We start from the raw sequence: 19,927 nt of genomic DNA on the forward strand, positions 1-19,927 counted from the left end.
AGGGTAATTTGTAGGCGATTGTGCTAGGAGGAGGAATTTGAGGGGAATTTGTATTAGAAGGGGGGATCGGGGGGAATCTGTACTAGTAGGGGGGATTTGTACTAGGAGGGAGGATTTGTACTAGGAGGCGAGATTTAAGGAGAGGATTTACGCTAGGAGTGAGGACTTGGGGGAGAGGGTTTGTTCTTGAAATGGGGGGGAATTTGTACTAGGAGGGGGGATATGGGGGAGAGGGTTTGTGTTAGAAATGGGGGGAATTGTACTAAGAGGGGTGATTTAGGGGGACTCACTATGCTGTCTAAGATGCCGGGCAGCTCTCTTAAAATAAGTTTGCCTTGCCTCTTGTTTCTCGTGAACCTTGAACATTTTGCTCCTTCTTATGTGATCCATGTCTCTGCACTTCTTGTTGGCCAGATAATTGTGCGCTCTCCCACCAATGACTTGCTCCTTTGTGTACTTGCAGCTCTCCTTATCTTCATTACCACCTGTTAATGAACTTTGTTTATGGATTACGCTTCTGCTTGATCCCTACCTACTATAACTGCTACTGGACCTCGGCTTTCTCATCTCCTTTCATGGCGATCCTGAGAACGCGACTTGGTAGGAACATGCAGTAAAACCCAACTACACCATCAGGAGCTCTGGTGAATCCTGCTTAATGCTTAGACCCCATACATCAGGTGACCCAGCGTCATCTGCCAGGGTCACCTGCTTGTGTACTTATCCTGCTGGTCGGTGGGAGCCTTTCTACTGCTGTAGCATCTGGACTCCAAGCCTGACCCCAGATCATGGCAGTACCAAGTCCTGATGCCTTACCATGTCCTACTACGAATGACATTTGTTTCAATTTTCTCTACAGTTTATAGAAGCATTCAATGCGCTTACAAAGGGCCATAGCATTCCCCCAGGCCTCTTACATGCTAATAGTTCAGTCATCACCAAGAACTATGGCAACTACATTTTTGTTACTAAATTGTAAGCTGAAGGACTTATCTAAAATCATAGTGAACAGATCTTGTCCTATTCTCCATCTCCCTATTCACCTCAACCATAAAGGTTTTATCCTGTCATGAGAAACTGAAGATAACACTATCGCAGTGTTGTCCAAAGTGGGTTCCGCAGAACCCAAGGGAAGTGAGAAGCTCCAATGGTTCCGCAGAAAGGATTTGGAAATATTCAAAACTTTCTTTCAAGAAATATTTCCCAAAGCTGGATGTCTCCAGAATTGGGTGGGTGCTCAATCCTTTCGTCAAACATGAAATCATTCTTCTTGAACCAGAAGCTGAAGAAAACCTCATCGATTTGAGAAATTATCTGGTGTATAAAAATCTCTTTGCTGAGAAAGAGCTCTCAGAATTCTGGATATGTTTGGAAGCTCAAAATCTTCTATCTGCTTAGCATGGAAGTGAATAAATTGCTGTTGCCGTTCAGTAGCTCATACCTTTGCGAGCAGGGGTTTTCAGTATTAATGGAAATTAAGTAGAAGAAACAAGAGACTTCAAATAATCACTGAACAAATGCGTGTGAGCTTGTCCACCAGTGAGCCTCAAATAAGTTTGATCTGCGATAGCAAGCAAACTCACGCTTCCCATTAGATTTCAATATTTATAATTGGCTTCTCATGTATGCATGTATGTATGGCTGTATGGCTGTGAAGCTCATAGCATACTACGATTCTTACACTACAATTCTCATATAATCAAGCTCATGACATGCTATGATAGAATTGATGTTTATATATTTCTAGATGTCATTTTCAATTAAAGTTTCCAATCATAGTAGTACTATAATAAAAGTTGTTAGTCTTAAGTCTTAAAAAATGTACCTGATAGCATTTAATAATGTTTTCACTCTGGGGGAGGGGTGGGGTTCCGAGACAATGAAAATTTTTTTCCGGGGTTCCGTGGACTCACAAATTTTGGAACCATTAACCTGATAGTGAAGGTTAGGATTGCAACTGATGCAGAAAAAGCTACCTGAAAGCTAAGGCCAGAACTGTGACTGATACAGAAAATGTCAGAGAGGGTGGACTGGGACTTTTTTGGATCAAGCTTTCACCCATATTGGGTTGTTGTTCATCCTTTGCTCATGAACAACTGGATTACAGCGCTCTATTCCAGTTATAAACTAGGACTGCAACTGATGCAGAAAATGCACTTGATAAGGTAGAATGTGATTTTGGAACAAATTTTGGTCCAAAATGGAAGTCCTTTGTCAACGAACAATTGGATTAAAGTCCCCTATTCCACCCTCCTGGCCACCAACAAGGTTAGTGGTTTTCATTTCCAACCCTTTCCAATCTATAACAATACCAAGCAGAGTTTCGCTTTTTCACTGCTTTTATTTGTCTTTGCTATTGAACCAATTTTCCAACACATCAGAGGCAATCCAGAGGTGAAGGAATTACTGGTTGTGGATCATTGCCATAAGGTTGCAGCCTATGCTCATGATCTCCTTTTTTATGTTACTAGTCCAATCACTTTCCTGCTAGCCCTGCTGTAGGAGCTCCATGTTTATAACACTTTGACTAATTTCAAGGTTAGCTTGCAAAAGTCATTGGAAGTTTCCTTACTAGGTCACATGGAATGCCTTGATACACAGACCACATGGATCCTAATCAAATATATAATTCAAACTTTCTTTCATTTTCTTCACAATCTAATTTATAAAAGTGGAAACACTTAGGCCCCATTTACACTTGCGAATGGGGCTGTTTGCCATTAGCTGCTGGAGACCAAGTGAGGTTCCCAGTGATTAGCTGTGGGCGGGAAACCTCATTGAATGCAACGAGAGACTGACAGCTACTGCAGCTATTTGCGACTAATCACATGTAGTTGCTCCTGTGGCTATAACCTGTGGATGATTGGCCCGAGACACAGACAGATTGATTTAATCAGAATTATTCTGATTGGTTTGGGTAGAAATTCAGATTGCGGGAAAGTAGATAATTTAATATAATTGTTAACTGATAAGTTCACCTTTGGAGCATGTTACACTCCCAAATCTATTGTGAAACAGGTAGCATGTTCCAGTACCTACCCCACTCACCCCCCCCCCGCTTCCCTTTCCCTGTAACAGCAGGCAGGAGATCCTTTCCTTCACAGCCACTGTCACATTCAAAAGCAGAGGGGCTATGTGGGGTTCCACCTGCAAACAATGTCATTCTTTCATTTAAAGGGATCTGTGAATAAGGAAACTACAAGTCCCATGTACTATTGCTGCAGACAGACTTGTAGTTCTCAATGGACTGCAAGGGTACTGAGAAGCACCCTTGAAGTTCACAAACACTTCCTCCAGAGGTATGGCCAAGAAAGCTGGAGGACGTGTCTGTGGATTCCTTACACTGCACCCGTGCAGAGGCGACTCTCTACAGTAATTAGGCAAATTAGGAGGTCGCCTAAGGCCTTGCGCTTACAGGGTCCTCGCGGCCACCTAACTAGGGGAGGGAGAGCGATGTGAGACCGAGACAAATCCATGCTTCGATGTCACATGCAAGCAGTGAAACCAGAAGTGATGTCAGTTCTGGTTTCAGATGCACCCTCTCCTGGCCAGCACAGCCAGGGGACACATCTAACCAAGCTGATCTGTGCTTGGTTAGATTGTGTGAAAGGTAGGGGAGACATGTGGAGTCCATTAGACCCCTAATGTCTACATAAAGAGTACCTGTCACATGCTAAATGCTATCACATGGGGTTTATTAATCCTTTGTGATAGCAATCAAGTAAAAATAATTAAAAAAAAAGAAAAAAGTTTTAAAAATTAAAATTATACTAAAATTATAAAAAATTGCTGTAGTCCCTGTTGCCCCACACATCTGCGCAAACACAGATGCAAGCCCAGGGTATGCGTGCACATGTAAACTCCTCGTTAACTATACACTGATGATTTTTTTTTCCTGAAAATTTGCATTTAATAAACAGCTGCGCAAATTTCATGGGACATAAAGATGTGCAAATATCATCTTTTTATTCTACAGGACCTCTGTTTTCAGAAAATATATAATAAGTAATTTTATTGCCAAAAAGTTAGATTTTTACATGTATGTGAAAGATAGAAAAAAATTGCTCTGGAGATGAACTGGCTAACACTGCTGTGCTCAGGCAGCGTTAGGAGCCTTGTCTCACTTAAGTGGGCCTCGTGGTGGCTGAACAGCTGTTTCGCAGCATGACTTTATTTTAGAGGTGACAAGGCACCTTAACACTACTGTGAGCAGACAGTCTTAAGAGTCCTATCACACTCATCTCTCATGTAACCTAAGACTTCTGGAGTGCGCGCGCCAGCCAATGAGGAGTGACATTGCGTCCGCGCATGTCAACCCTCCCATACACCACATGAGGATCTCAATCTGGGAAAGCCTGCTGCGTAGCTGACAGATGTACAGATGGATGGGCATAAGTGGGGCCTCATGTCTATTTTTTTTTTTCAAAGCCTAGAGCCACCTCTGTACCTGCAATCCACTGATCAATGGTGCAATGCTTTGCAGGATCCTATATGAAAAAAATAAATAAATACACATTTTTTTTTTCTTCAAAAATAAGTGCATTTATTATTTTTTCCTGAAAGGTGAACTTAGCCTTTCAGTGTATGGAGCAGTGACCAAACTTTTCAATCTTCTCATTGTATTTCTGATTAGACAGAAAGTCTACCAGAAATAATGTGAGTACTTTGTATATAAAATCATTCCGTGTATGGCCACCATTAGTAATTTTAAATTGACTTTGAGTAAATGACAAATAAAAGTCCAACTTCAGGTAATAATTATTTTTAGGATGCATGCACATGGGAATATTAAAATACTCTCAGGTGCTGGCAGAAAATTCAGCATGAAAAATGTTTGTTTTGGCATGACGTTTAGAAGAGAATTAATTCTATTGACTAGAATGTTCATTATATTCAGCTAGCCACTAGATTGAATTTAAACACATTAGTGTGCATTTACACATGCTTTCGTGCATATGTGCGTAAATTATGACAGTAAGCACTCTCCAAATGCAGGGGCATTTTTTGTTCTTTTACCCTGAATGCTACTCTAAAATACAAATCTAAATGCTGCAAAATGCATAGACATACTGTAATGGCTGAAACAGAGCTGCATTCAGAGGCATAACCAAAAAAAATAAAAAAATGAATATGCCTCTTAAACTGGTGTTTTTTCTGCACGTGTGCCTTTAAAGTGGTTGTAAACCGTTACATATACCTAATGATACACAGAGATGAAACAAATCCTCCTACATACGTTGGACCTGTTTATCTGCAGCCATCTGCACTGTACAGCCTTCTACAACATACAGATGAAAGGATCTTTCTCAACAGCAGAAAGCAGGGGGTAGGGATTTGATGTCACACACACTACAGAGCTAGAGCACAGAGCTGAGTGAAATATGGGAACTGGTTGGAGGAAAGTTATAGCAACAGGCTTTTTTTTCTCTTTTGAAAGAAATTTGTAAAGCATATGGATAAAAACTGACCTTTGTAAGCACCACTGTCAGTGTAGTTTGTCTCAACCCTTTAACTGTCAATTGGCCTGTTAATGGGAGTGGAAAAATTATGGATCTTCTCACAGTAACAACAGGTAAACACTGTTGCAGGACTGGGCCTCTTTCTTTGCCCACCCAAAGTCTACTGAACAGTTGGAGGGGGCTATTCACATGCCACAACTGCAATGCTTTGTGTCACAGTCATGGCAATTTTGACATGGAATGTCAAGGTGATGGGCACTGCTGCCGCTAAAACTCATCCATTTATGTAAAGGGGGCCGTGCTGCAACTGTGAGCCAATTGCTTGGTTCTCAGTTGTAGTGCATTAGTTCAATTGTAAATTGTAAGCTGCTCAGATGCACTCTGAAAAGAGTTCCACCGCTGATCTCTTAGCAGAGCATGGGCTAGTGTGAAATTTGCCCTAGAATGTTTCTAAAGGCAGAAGGTCGTTACCATTCAATGCATTAAGCTAAAAAACCTTCTGAGTACAGCACCCCCCCCCACCCCTTATACTTAGCTGAGCCCTATCTTGATGCAGTGCTGTGCCTGAGAACAGCAACGCTGCTCTCTCTCTCCTCACTGGCTCAGAGGTTGCAGCGGGAGCTATTGGCTCTTGCTGTTGTCAATCACAGCAAGTAAGGAGGGAGCAGGGGGTGGGGCTGAGTCTCATTCTGTGTATCACTGGACACATAGAGTACGGCTCAGAATCTAGCCCGCAAGAGTTCTGCCAGTACCACTCAGCAGGTTGTAGAAGCCAGAAGAGCTGGCGGGGGAACCCCAGGAGAGGAGGGTCAGGACTGCTCTGTGCAAAACCACTGCACAGAGCAGGTATGTATGACATGTTTGTTATTTTAAAAACATGGGGAGGGGTTTCGGAGGGGGAGGCAGGAGCATTAAGTAATTTAACTTTTTTTCACATTACTATTACTTTTGTCTTCTTATTCTATCTACCATAACCATGCCACCGATGTTACTTTTGCAGTCATCTGATCTTCTCATCATATAGGGCTAAAAATACAGAAAGTGTTGCACATAAGAACTCAAAGAAAACTGTTCACTTCTGATTGCAAGACATCCCGACCTATTCATTACATCCAGAAAGTGTTATGAAGTCAAAAAGAAAACTCTGTTCACCTCTGATTGCAACACATCCCAACATATTCATTATATCTAGAAAGTGTTGTGAAGTCAAAAAGAAAACTCTGCTTACCTCCGATTGCAGCACACCTTGCCAAGAGTTTTCAGGGCGAGTAGGTTAAAGTTAATGTTGCTGGAACTGCTGACCAAACAAAACAAGTAAGTGTGTCAAGTGCATTCAGTTCACGGTTGGAGAGAAAGTTTTTTTATGGAGATATATGCAGACATATAACAAATGTCCAACCAATATTACTGTATGTTGATCCAGAATTGAAAATAAATGTAACCTGATTAGATATTTGTAAACTGTTATTATACAATGTGTAGCACTAAAGAATCTACTTGGTTATCATTATATTTAAAGGGGAAGGTATCCCTACATAGACATTGCTGTCAGTGGTGTATTTAGGTTTTGTGCTGCCCTAGGCAACACAAAAATTGGGGCCCCTCCCCCCCGCAGAGAGAGCCTGACATTGACCAACAACACTCCTGCCCCCCAGCTGAGAGAGCCTTCCACTACCACTGCCCCCCATACACCAGCCACCATCCCCCATGGTGAGAGAGAGAGAGAGAGAGAAAGAGACACTAACCTTCACAGCTCTAGACATCCCTGGGAATGAGAGCCGGGCTGTGTATACACCATCATGAAACCCTGCAGCCTGTCTCGGAACCCACCAGGTCCCCATACAGCGAGTGTCCCTTGTTCCGTCCCTTGTTCCATCCCTTTTTCCGTCCCTTCTCCCGTCCCTTCTCCCCTGTCTCCCATCCCTTCTCCCATCCCTTTTTCCACCCTTCTACCGAGGGGTAGTGCCACCCCCCCCTCCAAAAAAGTGCCGCCCTAGGCAAATGCCTTGTTTGCCTTGTGGTGAATACACCCCTGATTGCTGTAGGGCTTGTGTGGCTATATGAGTGGATAGCAGTAAGGGAAACCCTGTCAGAATGATTAGTTGTGATCCTGATCCTGACAAAGATGGATACTCTGGTCATCCAGGATGGTGGTTGAGTAGCTTTAAGTCCTCATGCACACTTGACGTTTTTACAGCAGCTGTTTTTGGCTTTTGATTTTTTTCTATAGCTAGTAATGTTATCCTATGTGTCCATGCACACATAGACTGTAATCAATGTTTTTTGGCTTGGACATTTTTTGGCTGGAAAAAAACCCCCAGAACTGGTGGGTTTCTAGAGGAGTTTTTTACCTGTAAAAACACTCTAACGCTGAAAAATGAGGCAAAACGCCGCAAACTGGCATTTTTGGATGTTTTTTTGACCAAAAAAGAATTTCTGTTGGTAAGAAAAACTCTAAAAAATGCAAACACGGAAAAACGCTGCTAAACTTGTCAAAACACCGCTAAACGCTAATGCAAAAAATGATTAAAAAGCTGAAAAACTCACGTTTTTAACATGACTAACGTTACCAGCGTTATCAAAACATCCAGTGTGCATGAGGACTTAGGATAAAGATTATTGGATACACCAAAAAAAGAAATAGGTCACACAGCTTCTGCACACTGTACCCTTCATTAATAAAGTACTTTTATCAGGAGAACAAGTTGCCAGCTCTTTACCTTATACTCTCATGCTGTTAAAGGTGCTAGGAAGACACTGTGAGCTTTGGAGCACCATTGGTCTACCACCAGGGGAAATCAACATGAGTCATTTGTGGAGGCTTTAGCAAAATGTATCAGTTTACATGGATACAACAATCCATTCACCACTGGCAGGGGTGATTAAAATGATCAGCTTTTATTTATTCATGTAAAACCTTTATCCCAAAAGGAAAGAACTGTTTGCTGTAACTTATAAAGCCTGAGCTGGTGTTTGGCTTCAATTTGTTATTGTGTTCAAATCTGCTAATACATCTAGCATTCCCATCCCCCACCCCCAACTGGCAATGCTTCTGTCTGCTGTGTTCTGTGCTCCTTCATCCAGAGTGATGTCTTACTAATACAGGGGGTGTGCTGCTAGACAGATCACCAGATGAACACAGATGCAAAAAAAGTCTAAAAAAAAACCTAATACAGCCACCACATCTAATGATTAGTAAGCTGCAGTATAATACATTTTTTTTGGTTCTGGGTTTAATACTGCTTTTACAAGAAAAAAAAACAGGAAAGGCATAAAAAAAAAGAATCAATACACACAAAAAGGGTAAGAAAATAATCTATAGTTAACAAGAGGCTTTATCCCCTCCCTCTTAGATTGTAAGCTTCAAGGAGCAGGGCCCTCCTATCCCTCTTGTATTGAACTGTATTGTTGCTGTATTGTCTCCCTTTATATTGTAAAGCGCTGAGCAAACTGTTGGTGCCATATAAATCCTGTATAATAATAATAATCTCTACACTGGGATCTGTTCAGGTAGGTTGGATGATCCAATATCATAGTCAGAGACAGTGGCGGACTGACAACTCATGGGGCCCCCGGACAATAGGGGATCATGGGGCCCCTGTGTCCTTGCCCAAACTCAAAAAAGTCTATGAAAAAGGTACCAGGAGCATCTCATGGGGCCCCCTACTGACCCTGGGCCCTCGGGCAGTGCCCGAGTTTCCAAATGGTCAGTCCGTCCCTGGTCAGAGAATACCAATGTGCTAATGTGCCCAGGCAGAGTACACTCACTGGCCACTTTATTAGGTACACCTGTTCGATTGTTTGGTAACACAAATTGCTAATCACCCAATCACATGGCAGCAACACAATGCATTTAGGCATCTAGCTGTGGTGAAGACGACTTGCTGAAGTTCGCACTGAGCATCAGAATGGGGAAGAAAGAGGATTTAAGTGACTTTGGAGGTGGCATTGTTGTTGGTGCCAGACGGGCTGGTCTGAGTTTTTAAAAAACTGCTGATCTACTGAGATTTTCATGCACAACCATCTCTAGGGTTTACTGAGAATGGTCCAAAAAAGAGAAAATATCCAGTGAGCAGCAGTTGTGTGGAAGAAAATGCCTTGTTGATGTCAGAGGAGAATGGGCAGACTGGTTGCTGCAACATTCAGATGGTAGGATCAGAATTTGGTGTAAACAACATGAAAGCATGGATCCATCCTGCCTTGTATCAGGGGTTCAGGCTGCTGCTTTTGGTGTAATGGTGTGGGTAATATTTTTGTGGCACTAGCAAAGTGTACTTGATAAAGTGGCCAGTGAGTGTATATGTGCCATCTCATTCACACAAAGGTAATTAAGAGGGATTACCAATTGGTATGTAAAGGTAATATAGGCCATATTCGCACTTTTCAAATGGGCTGTTTACAATTATCCAAATTAAAAGGTATGCGCTAATAACAAACTTATACAAAAGTGTATGTCATCATCCAAAAAACATTAGTGTTTTAAATAAATTAGAGTGTCCAAACATAAATTAGTGTCCAAAAAAAAATATATATCTTCAGTGACTTGAACCAATTGTGAGAAATCCACCACCAAAGGAGAATAAATGAACTCACCAGAGCTAATGGCTGGTCAGATTATAAACCAGCAACAGCGCTTGTGCTCTGGGAGCAATGAACCTGATGTCCAAGCGCTGTTGCTGGTTTATAATCTGACCAGCCATTAGCTCTGGTGAGTTCATTTAATCTCCTTTGGTGGTGGATTTCTCACAATTGGTTCAAGTCACTGAAGATATATATATTTTTTTGGACACTAATTTATGTTTGGACACTCTAATGTATTTAAAACACTAATGTTTTTTGGATGATGACATACACTTTTGTATAAGTTTGTTATTAGCGCATACCTTTTAATTTGGATTATTGTTGCCAAAATTTATTTTGGGTGGGATATGCTGCTGACACTTTGGTGTTTTTTGTAAGTGGCGCTTTTTTCTTCTTTTTTAATTTGGTAGTAGCTGTTTACAATTAGTTTTGGGAGACCAGTGGGGTGCCAGGTGATTAACTGCAGGCAAGAAGCCCCTCTGACAGCAATGAGAGGCTGGCAGCTCACACAGATATCATGTGATTGGCCGCAAATAGCTGTGGGAACTGTCAGCCTCCCCTTCAATGAGGCCTCCTGCCCGCAGCTAAAACACAGGGAATCCCACAGCTAATCGCAAGTGTGAACGGTGCCATATTAGGAGCCAGTTATTCCAAATGAGAGTCACATAGTTATTTGAAAGGGGGATCACATAATGGGTCCTGAGGGGGGAGTCTACTAGAAAAGAGTGGGAGATGGGGGGGGCTTTAAAAATGCTTAAAAGAGTTGTAGTGCTATAGAGTAAGTTATTTTGATCAAAGACCTTGCCACCCAAAAAACAGATGGATTCTATATAATGCAACATGGGAAATGACAGGCTCCATTTATCCCTATAGGCAAGTGTCACTGTCATTCAGACATGCAGATAATTACAAACATGGGCATTGGTGGTCAAAAAAATGTACCATTTCTCTGCGTCTAAGCAATAGCGCCATTCATCCGTAGAGAGAAATAGAGCTTACCATTCATACTGTAAAGTTTATTTTGCTACTATGGAGAGCAATGATCTGTGTCTGGAAAATGCCACTCACCAACATCTGAACCAGCCTTAATAAGCCCAATGGAGAGGAGAAAATAGAAAGCAGAACGGGATGTGAAGATTAACAAAATATGGCCTCATGCAAAACAATGTTATGTGAGTATGTAGGCTGCAATTATAATGGAAGCCAGGTCTGGCCCATGACTTCATAGGTCTGTGAATTGCTATACCACCATTTTAGTTATGTTAAATGGCATCCATGAAAAAAATTGTCCCTGGTCTACTTACAAATTTTACACTGCCCTTCTAGGCAAGTAATACCTATTTACATTAACCACTTCCCGTCCGGCCCATGTACATAAACAGCCTGACTGGAGCAGTGCAGGATCGCGTGGCCTTTTATAAACAGCCTCCGCATTCCCTGCCTGTGCACGCTCCCTGGGAGCGCATGGCATGGCGATCCGGTGCCCACTGTGTCCAACCTCTGTATGAGGTCCCGATCATGTGATCACTGATTGGCCAATAGACATGTCTGGGTTTGGAAGTTGCCAGGAGAACAGTACTTGCCTGACTGTATTGTGCCAAGTGTAAAGTTTGGTGGAGGGGGGATTATGGTGTGGGGTTGTATTTCAGGGGTTGGGCTTGGCCCCTTAGTTCCAGTGAAGGGAACTCTTAAGGCATCAGCATACCAAGACATTTTGGACAATTTCATGCTCCCAACTTCGTGGGAACAGTTTGGGGTTGGCCCTTCCCTGTTTCAACATGACTGTGCACCAGTGCACAAAGCAAGGTCCATAAAGACATGAATGAGCGAGTTTGGGGTGGACAAACTTGACTGGCCTGCACAGAGTCCTGACCTCAACCTGATAGAACACTTTTGGGCTGAATTAGAGCGGAGACTGCGAGCCAGGCCTTCTTGTCTGACATCAGAACCTAACTTCACAAATGCAATTCTGGAAGGATGGTCAAACATTCCCATAGACACACTCCTAAACCTTGCGGACAGCCTTCCCAGAAGAGTTGAAGCAGTTATAGTTGTAAAGGGTGGGCCAACTCAATATTGAACCCTACGGACTAAGACCTCACGTACACTGCTGCTCCTGAATGTGAGTTTTGGAGCTTTTGGTGTTTTGAACTCAACTCAATAAAAGCCTGTGTCCATGTACACATAGGCTTTTACCAGAGTTTAGGAGCAGCAGAGTTTAGGGGCAGTTAAATGTTCCTCTTCTGAACGCAGAATAATCGCGTTCAGGAGAGGAACGTTTTGCCCAAAAAATGTTAAATGTGCCGTAAACGCGTCTAAACGTGGCTATATGCTAGCTGCATTTAGCGCTTGGGCGTTTATCCACGTCAATGGAAAATACTCTGGCCAATCAATTGAATAAACATCCAAGCGCTAAATGTGGCTAAACGCGGTACCGTGTTTACATGCATTTTTGCCGTGTTTAGCCTTTTTCTGCTGCCAGAAGAGTTTATCAAGTAGGCGAGTTCATCTGTACATGAGGCCTAAGACTGGGATGCTATTAAAGTTCATGTGCATGTAAAGGCAGGTGTCCCAATACTTTTGGCAATATAGTGTTTATTTTTGACAACAGAGGTTTTGAAGAATAAAATGGTGGCTGTTGCAATTTTTGATTTCACATGATATTTGCGCGTTTGTTTCAGGAAACAATACACTAAAACAAATTTTTGTCCACACATATACAATACAATAAAATAAAAAAGGTAAGCTTGCATCAAGTAAACTTGTTAAGACTCAAAATTGCATGCACCTGAGAAAAGGCGACAAATTATGGAACCCTAAAATGTTTCATGGGAGATGTTGTATTTGCCTTCTCAGGTTATCAGTGTAAAGTTAATAGTGAATAATGGCCCTACAATTGTTGCTCTCACTCTGGCGTTCACAGAGATAAATGCATGTGTGGTGCAATTGCTGTTTATATACATCTGCAGGACCTATGATGTGTTTGCATTTGCATGCATGCGTGGATGGTCAGGGGCACTTTTAAAATTTATTTTTTATTATTTTTATTTATTTTATTAAAATGCATTTTTTTATTAAACTTAACTTTATTGCTATCACAGGGGGCTAACAAGACCAATGTCTCCCCTGCCCTCCAATGCAGCTGATCAAGCAGAGATTGTGCTTGATCAGCTGATCCCTAGGCTTTAACAATTAGGGAATGACAGCTTCGAAACAGGAAGCACAAATTCATTCTTGCTTCCAGCTTCACCATCTTCTTTGTCTGAAAGAATCCCAGCCTTTAGCTGTGGTTCTAGGCTCTCCAAATGAATAAGGGGGCGGCCACTCTTGTTACTGTAAAAGTGATCAGGGACCTGTAGAGCCACCAGGCTCACCTCCAATGTTCACGTCCACCATCACAGGAGTGAGCTCTCCAACTCTACTCCATCAGGGGGGAGAGAGTGCATGTGAGGGGGTTTGAATTAGAGAAACAGCTCACTTCTGTAATGGTGAAGGTGAACAGTAGAGCTAGGTGTCTCTTAGAAACGTCCTAGCAACAAGGCAGGATGATGCCATTTCTGAGAGTTTTTCAGTAAGGCTTCAGAAGGTACATAAATGGCCTCCACCTATAGCAAGGACATTATTCAACTTTGGTCAAAGCTGCAAAACTGCCAGTTTGATTTTATCTACAGGCACCCCTTACCAGCATAGGCAGTTTTTGTTTTTTTTGGTAAAGGTGAACTAGCCCCTTAAAGCGGAACTAAAGTGCTGGAAGTCTATTTGAAATCTTCTTCATAATGTACACCGAGCGAAACACGTGCAGGTCACTATACATGCTCTGCACCAGAATGAATAAACTCGTGTTCATGTAATTTCCTGGTCAGTCAGTCAGGATAGCCAAGAATAGTTGGCATAGAATAGAACAGAAAGAATATAGCTGTCTTCTGAAATTCGAAAAGAATAGGATCAAACAAAATAGAATAGAAAATAAAAGAACAGAATAAAAAAAATAGAATACAAAAGAATATAATAGAAAAAAAATAGAATAGAATAGCAGGCACGTACAGTTGTGTTCATATAAATAATAAATAATAGCAGTGTGTTGAAAAAAGTGAATAAAGCTCAAAATCCTTCTAATAGCTTTTATTTCCATACACACAAATGCATTGGGAACACTACACATTCTATTCCAAATCAAAACATGAAGAAAAATATATCAAATGTTTGTTGTTCCTCTAAAAAAATTGAAGAAAAGTGAATATTAGACTGTTCAAAGAATAGCAGTGTTTGTATTCTTCTTTACAAACTCAAACATTCACTATATAAACTGAAAAATGTTTGAAGATTTTGCTTTCCTTTGAATCACTTAATTAATATTTAGTTGTATAAGCACTGTTTCTGAGAACTGCTGTACATCTGTGTTGCATGGAGTCAACCAACTTCTGGCACCTGTGATCAGGTATTCCAGCCCAGGATGATTGGACTACATTCCACAGTTCTTCTCTATTTCTTGGTTTTGCCTCAGAAACTGCATTTTTGATGTCACCCCACAAGTTTTCTATTGGATTAAGATCCAGGGATTGGGCTGGCCACTCCATAATGTCAATCTTGTTGGTCTGGAACCAAGATGTTGCAGGTTTACTGGTGTGTTTGGGGTCGTTGTCTTGTTGGAACACCCATTTCAAGAGCAGCTGGTGCCCCCATAGCAAGCTGCTTGCTGTGGGGGCAAATTACAGGAGGGAGGGGCCAGGAGCGCTGGTGGGAAACTCGAAAAGAGGAGGATCTGGGCTGCTCTGTGCAAAAGCACTGCACACAGTAGGTAAGTAAAAAAAAAAGTAAACCTTTAATGTCACTGGTGATGTCATTGGCAGTTAGGTAGTTCCTCCCATGGTCAGTTAGTATCAGATTGCCCGCCACACTATCACAGTCCCATTATAAGTTGCTGATTGCCGACATTAGTAGTGTAAAAAAAAAATCCAGTATATATTCCATAATTTGTGAACGCTATAACTTGCACACAAACCAATTAATATACACTTATTGGGATTTTTTTTAATCAATGATATGTAGCAGAATACATTTTGGACAAAATTTATGAAGAAATGTGATTTTTTAAATTATTTTTGTTGGATTTGTTTTATAGCAGAAAGTAAAAAATATTTTCTTAAAGTAAAAAAATCCAGTGGTGATCAATGTTCTATTTGTGTGAAATAAATTATATAAATTCTGTTTGGTTACAGCGTTGCATGACCATGCAATTGTCAGTTAAAGTAGCAAAATATGGCCTGGTCATTAAGGGGGGGTAAAACCTTAAGTAGCTGAAGTGGTTAACTGCTTCCCCGCCGCCCTATAACAGATATTCTGCTACAGGTGGCTGTGCGCGCGCCCTACCCATGCCGCCGTGGCTGTCAATCACCGGGTCCCAGCCCGGTGATTACCGAGGACCTTTGACGGGAAGGAGGGCTGCTTTGCTAACTAACACTCCTTCTTGTCTGCTTGGGCACACTGCTCTGGTTGGCTGTGCACAACACAGCCATCCAAAGCAGTGTGCTTACAGTGAACCAACAACACATCGCCCCCTAGTAAAACACTCCTAGCACATAGTTAACCCTTTGAGCGTCCACATGTTAACCCCTTCCTGCCCAGTGCCAGTACAGTGTCAGTGCTTTTTTTTTTAGCACTGATCACTGTGTTGGTGTCACTGGGGTTGTCAGTGACACCAAGTCAGTTCCCACCAGTGTCAGAATGCCCGCCGCAGTCCCGCTATAAGTCGCTGATCGCCGCCATTACTAGTAAAAAAATTCCAGTATATATTCTGCCATTTTTACATATTGGTATTTTTTTTATCAAAAACATGCAGAATACATTTTGGCCAAAATTTATGACAAAATTAGATTTTTTAAATTTTTTTACTGGACATTTAATAGCAACAAGTCAAAAATATTGTTTTTTTTTTTAAATTGTTGGTCTTTTTTTTTATAACACAAAAAATAAAAAACGCACAGGCGAGCAAATATCACCAAAAAAAAAGCTCAATTAGTGGGAAAAAAGGACGTAATTTAATTTTGGGTGCAGCGTTGCATGACTGCGCAATTGTCAGTTAATATAACGCAGCGCCGAACGTAAAAAATGGTCTGGTCTGGAAAGGGGGTAAATCCTCAGGAGGGGAAGTGGTTAAAACTTTGTGAATTGAGTCTGTTGGCAAATATTGTACCCCTTCCTCACATCACTAAAATGTTTCTGATTTCATTTGTGGTCCAATTGGAGGGCTTCCTGTCCTGACTCCGCCTAGAACGTGCCCAGTACAGAATATAGAAAGGTGCATAAGACGTCATCCTGTCCAGTGTATGTTATAGGTCACGCTCCCCCAGCTCAGGGATACTTCGCCCCAATATTCTCAATTCCGCATCTAATCTCCGGCACCGAGGGGGTTACTGGAAGTGGGCGTGACACCAAAGCGTGGGCGATGGCCGGTTCCGCCCACCTTATCGTGCTGCTTTCGTCAGACTCGAACGGGGCGTGGCTGGGTGAACGCGCTTCCTCATTGGCGGTGTGGGAGTGTCTTGGTACTTTGGCAGTGTTACGCCGGACTTTCCCGTCATATCGCTTTGGACGGTCCTGTGAGCGGAGGGGAAGAGCGTCACCGGCCGGGAAGACTAGAAGGGGGACACGAAGGGAGTGCCACACCGAGGAACACATACTGCGACCACCACAGCGAGGAGACACCCGGCCGGGGCCAGGGACCACCATGATGGAACTAGAGTTACCCCCCGCCAAGCACTCCATGCAGGTGAGGGGGGCACCTGTGGGCGGGGCCGAGCTGTCACCTCTGTACAGGCTTGTGAAGGAGGGGGCGGGGTGTCTGGAGCTGTCACACACAGGCGCTGCTGCTCTGATCGCTGTCACACGTGATCACATGATCGCCGCCTCCTCCCCCCATACACGGGCCGATGTCACTGCAGGGGATACAAAGTGTCATCTCTGATCCCAGGAGACTAAAGTTTTATATCTAGAGGAGAGCAGATCGGTAGAGTGGGGAGCAGGCCTGACCCTTCATCCACAGTCCTGGAGTAGAGGGAGAAATGAGTCAGGCTGGCCATACATTATACAATGTTTAGATTTACCCCAACCATATAATATGAGGTCAAACCTAAGCACTTTCCGATTGTATGCAGTCCCTTGCACTATATAGTCGAAGGTAAATTTTAAAGGGAGTTTTAGAAGAAAATTGTATAATGTATGACCAGCTTAATGATCAATTCTCACGATTTCCATAGAGATCAGACACATTACCAATCTGTCAGCTTTGGAGTCACAAATGGGCGATCCAGGCTAATGATTGGTCGGCTGACGTGACCCTGCTAGTTTAACATCCAATCAGAATTGTCCCCAGATGCCAGAACTCGCCCTCATTGTCCAGATTATTTTATTTACTGCAGGTACTTGTATAGAGTCGTCAATATACGCAGCACTTTATATATATATATTGTACTTTCACATCAGTCCCTAACCCTCAAGGGGCGTACAGTCTAAGGTCCGTTACATACACATACTAGGGCCAATTTAGACAGGATCCAATTCACCTACCAGCATGTCTTTGGAGTGTGGGAGGAAACTGAAGTACCCAGAGGAAACCCACACAGGGAGAACATGCAAACTCCAGGCAGGTAGTGCCGTGGTTGGGATTCAAACCGACGACCCTAATGCTGCCAGGCGGAAGTGTGGACTATTTAGCCACTGTGCTGCCCATTAGAAGAATATCTTTATTCTCCCGAACGGGGGACGTGTCTCAGCCTTAAGATGGTTGTAAACCCGTACACATACCCAGCAAAGTGAATGGCCTCAGGCGATACACAGAGATGGAAAAAATTCTTCTACTTAAGTTGGTAGCGGTTTATCCGCAGTCTTCTCTTCTCTACATCTGTACAAAGTGTGTTGAATTTTTAAAGCTTGTCTGAGGGTTCAGAAAAAAAGAGGTGAAGAGCTGATGTTACACTCTGCACAGCTCAGTGAGGAGAGCTCGGAAATCTGATTGGAGGGAAGAGACACACCCCCCTTTACACAGGACCAAAGCTGAGGCTGTCAATCTGCTGGAGGTCCCTCCCTTGTCACCATTTTTCTCTTGGTGTCAGGAAAACTTGTAAGAAGTGATTCATGCTGATAGCAGCAGCAAGAAATGACACTTAATACTCTGGACTGAGACAAGTACACACTATAGAGGGATATGCTTTGTTCATATTTCATATCTGAGGTTTACAACCACTTAAACACTAACCAATCAGAATTGTGGCTGTCAGATCTCCCAAAACTTCCTGGAAATACAATTGGTGTACCGATATATGAATTCTTCACTGAACCAACACACAAATCAAACAACTATAGCAATAAAAAGTGACAAAGTACATCTGACCACCATGCATGGGGCGATGGATGGATGTGGTCAGAGCCGGGCGTCCAGTGAATGGATGGAGAGCAGTGGGATCCCATGCCCAGATCTTCCAGCTGGATCCCATGCTCATATACCCATATACAACGGCCAGATGCAACAAACTGGATGCCATGACCCCATCCAGTGACTGAATCCCAGGAGCAGATCCCATGAAGTAGCTCAGCATGGACTTTCCAGTGTCCTTTCTACCTGGGAATGCTCAGCTGGAGTCCTCTGGTTTGGAGATCTCATTAGAATTGGGTCGGCTTTATAGAACTTCCTTTGGGTTGTGAAGGTCATATAGAAATGACAGACTCTCCTTGTCTCCCTGCATAGATCAGTGCAGTTGTTCTCTGTGGCCTGTTCCCAGCATGTGTTAAACCTGCGGATGTGTTGTATTTGTACACTGTGCAGCGCACTTCACCACATCGCCGCATCTGATGTGTAGTGTTGACTGAACTGTCATTTTCTTATACTTTACTGAAGTTTAAAGCATATGTAAACCCTCCACTTTTATAACAAGCACTTCATAAAATAGAAATGAAAGGCAAAACATTTGTGTATAAATATCTGAAAAACTTTATATATGTGTGTATATATGTGTGTGTATGTATGTATATATGTGTGTGTGTATGTATATATGTATGTATATATGTGTGTGTGTATGTATATATGTATGTATATATGTGTGTGTGTATGTATATATGTATGTATATATGTGTGTGTGTATGTATATATGTATGTATATATGTGTGTGTGTATGTATATATGTATGTATATATGTGTGTGTGTATGTATATATGTATGTATATGTGTGTGTGTATGTATATATGTATGTATATGTGTGTGTGTATGTATATATGTATGTATATGTGTGTGTGTGTATGTATGTGTATGTGTGTGTGTGTGTGTATATGTATATGTATATATATGTGTGTGTGTGTGTGTATGTATATATATGTGTGTGTGTGTGTGTATGTATATGTGTGTGTGTATATATATATATATATATATATATATATATATATATATATATATATATATATATATATATATATATATATATATATTCATTTATTTTCCTTTTTTTTATAAGTGGCCACATACTCTCTGTTCTCAGCTGCCCAAGTAGCAAGGGGAGGAGAAACAGCATCACACTAATCCTTTCCAGTAAATGGCTGTGCAGGGAGGGCATGTCGGCACAAGCCTGATCATTTGGGTTAGCTTCTAGCACAGCCAGAAAACTACCCACCCTGTTTTCTCATGCCTAGTGTGGTCAGTTTTTAATTGGAAAGCAGAGAGACTGACATGAACCCCAGGGATTTTGCACAAAGGAAGCAATGCAAAGAGAACAGGTTACTTTGTCATACAAGTACGTGGTACAGAAGGTACATATTAGGAATATGAAATATTCAGTTTGGATATTAAAATAATAAAAGAAAACATCACACTGCCTACACACCAGCACACACATTTAACG

General features: G+C 42.0%; 1 protein-coding gene across 1 annotated transcript in view; it reads left to right on the forward strand.

Annotated features, from left to right (window-relative positions):
- Nucleotides 1–16,598: 16,598 nt before the first annotated feature.
- The window catches only part of NFE2L2 (NFE2 like bZIP transcription factor 2), a 48,216-nt gene continuing 44,887 nt past the window's right edge, over nucleotides 16,599–19,927 (forward strand). The window contains exon 1 of the mRNA XM_089690443.1: nucleotides 16,599–16,809. Coding sequence (XP_089546569.1) covers nucleotides 16,768–16,809 — 42 coding nt within the window. The 5' untranslated portion in view covers nucleotides 16,599–16,767. The remainder of the gene's footprint in view (nucleotides 16,810–19,927) is intronic.

The sequence above is a fragment of the Staurois parvus genome, unplaced genomic scaffold, assembly GCF_062004578.1.
Source record: "Staurois parvus isolate SC_StPar_1 unplaced genomic scaffold, SC_StPar_1.0 ptg000530l, whole genome shotgun sequence".
Lineage (NCBI taxonomy): Eukaryota > Metazoa > Chordata > Amphibia > Anura > Ranidae > Staurois > Staurois parvus.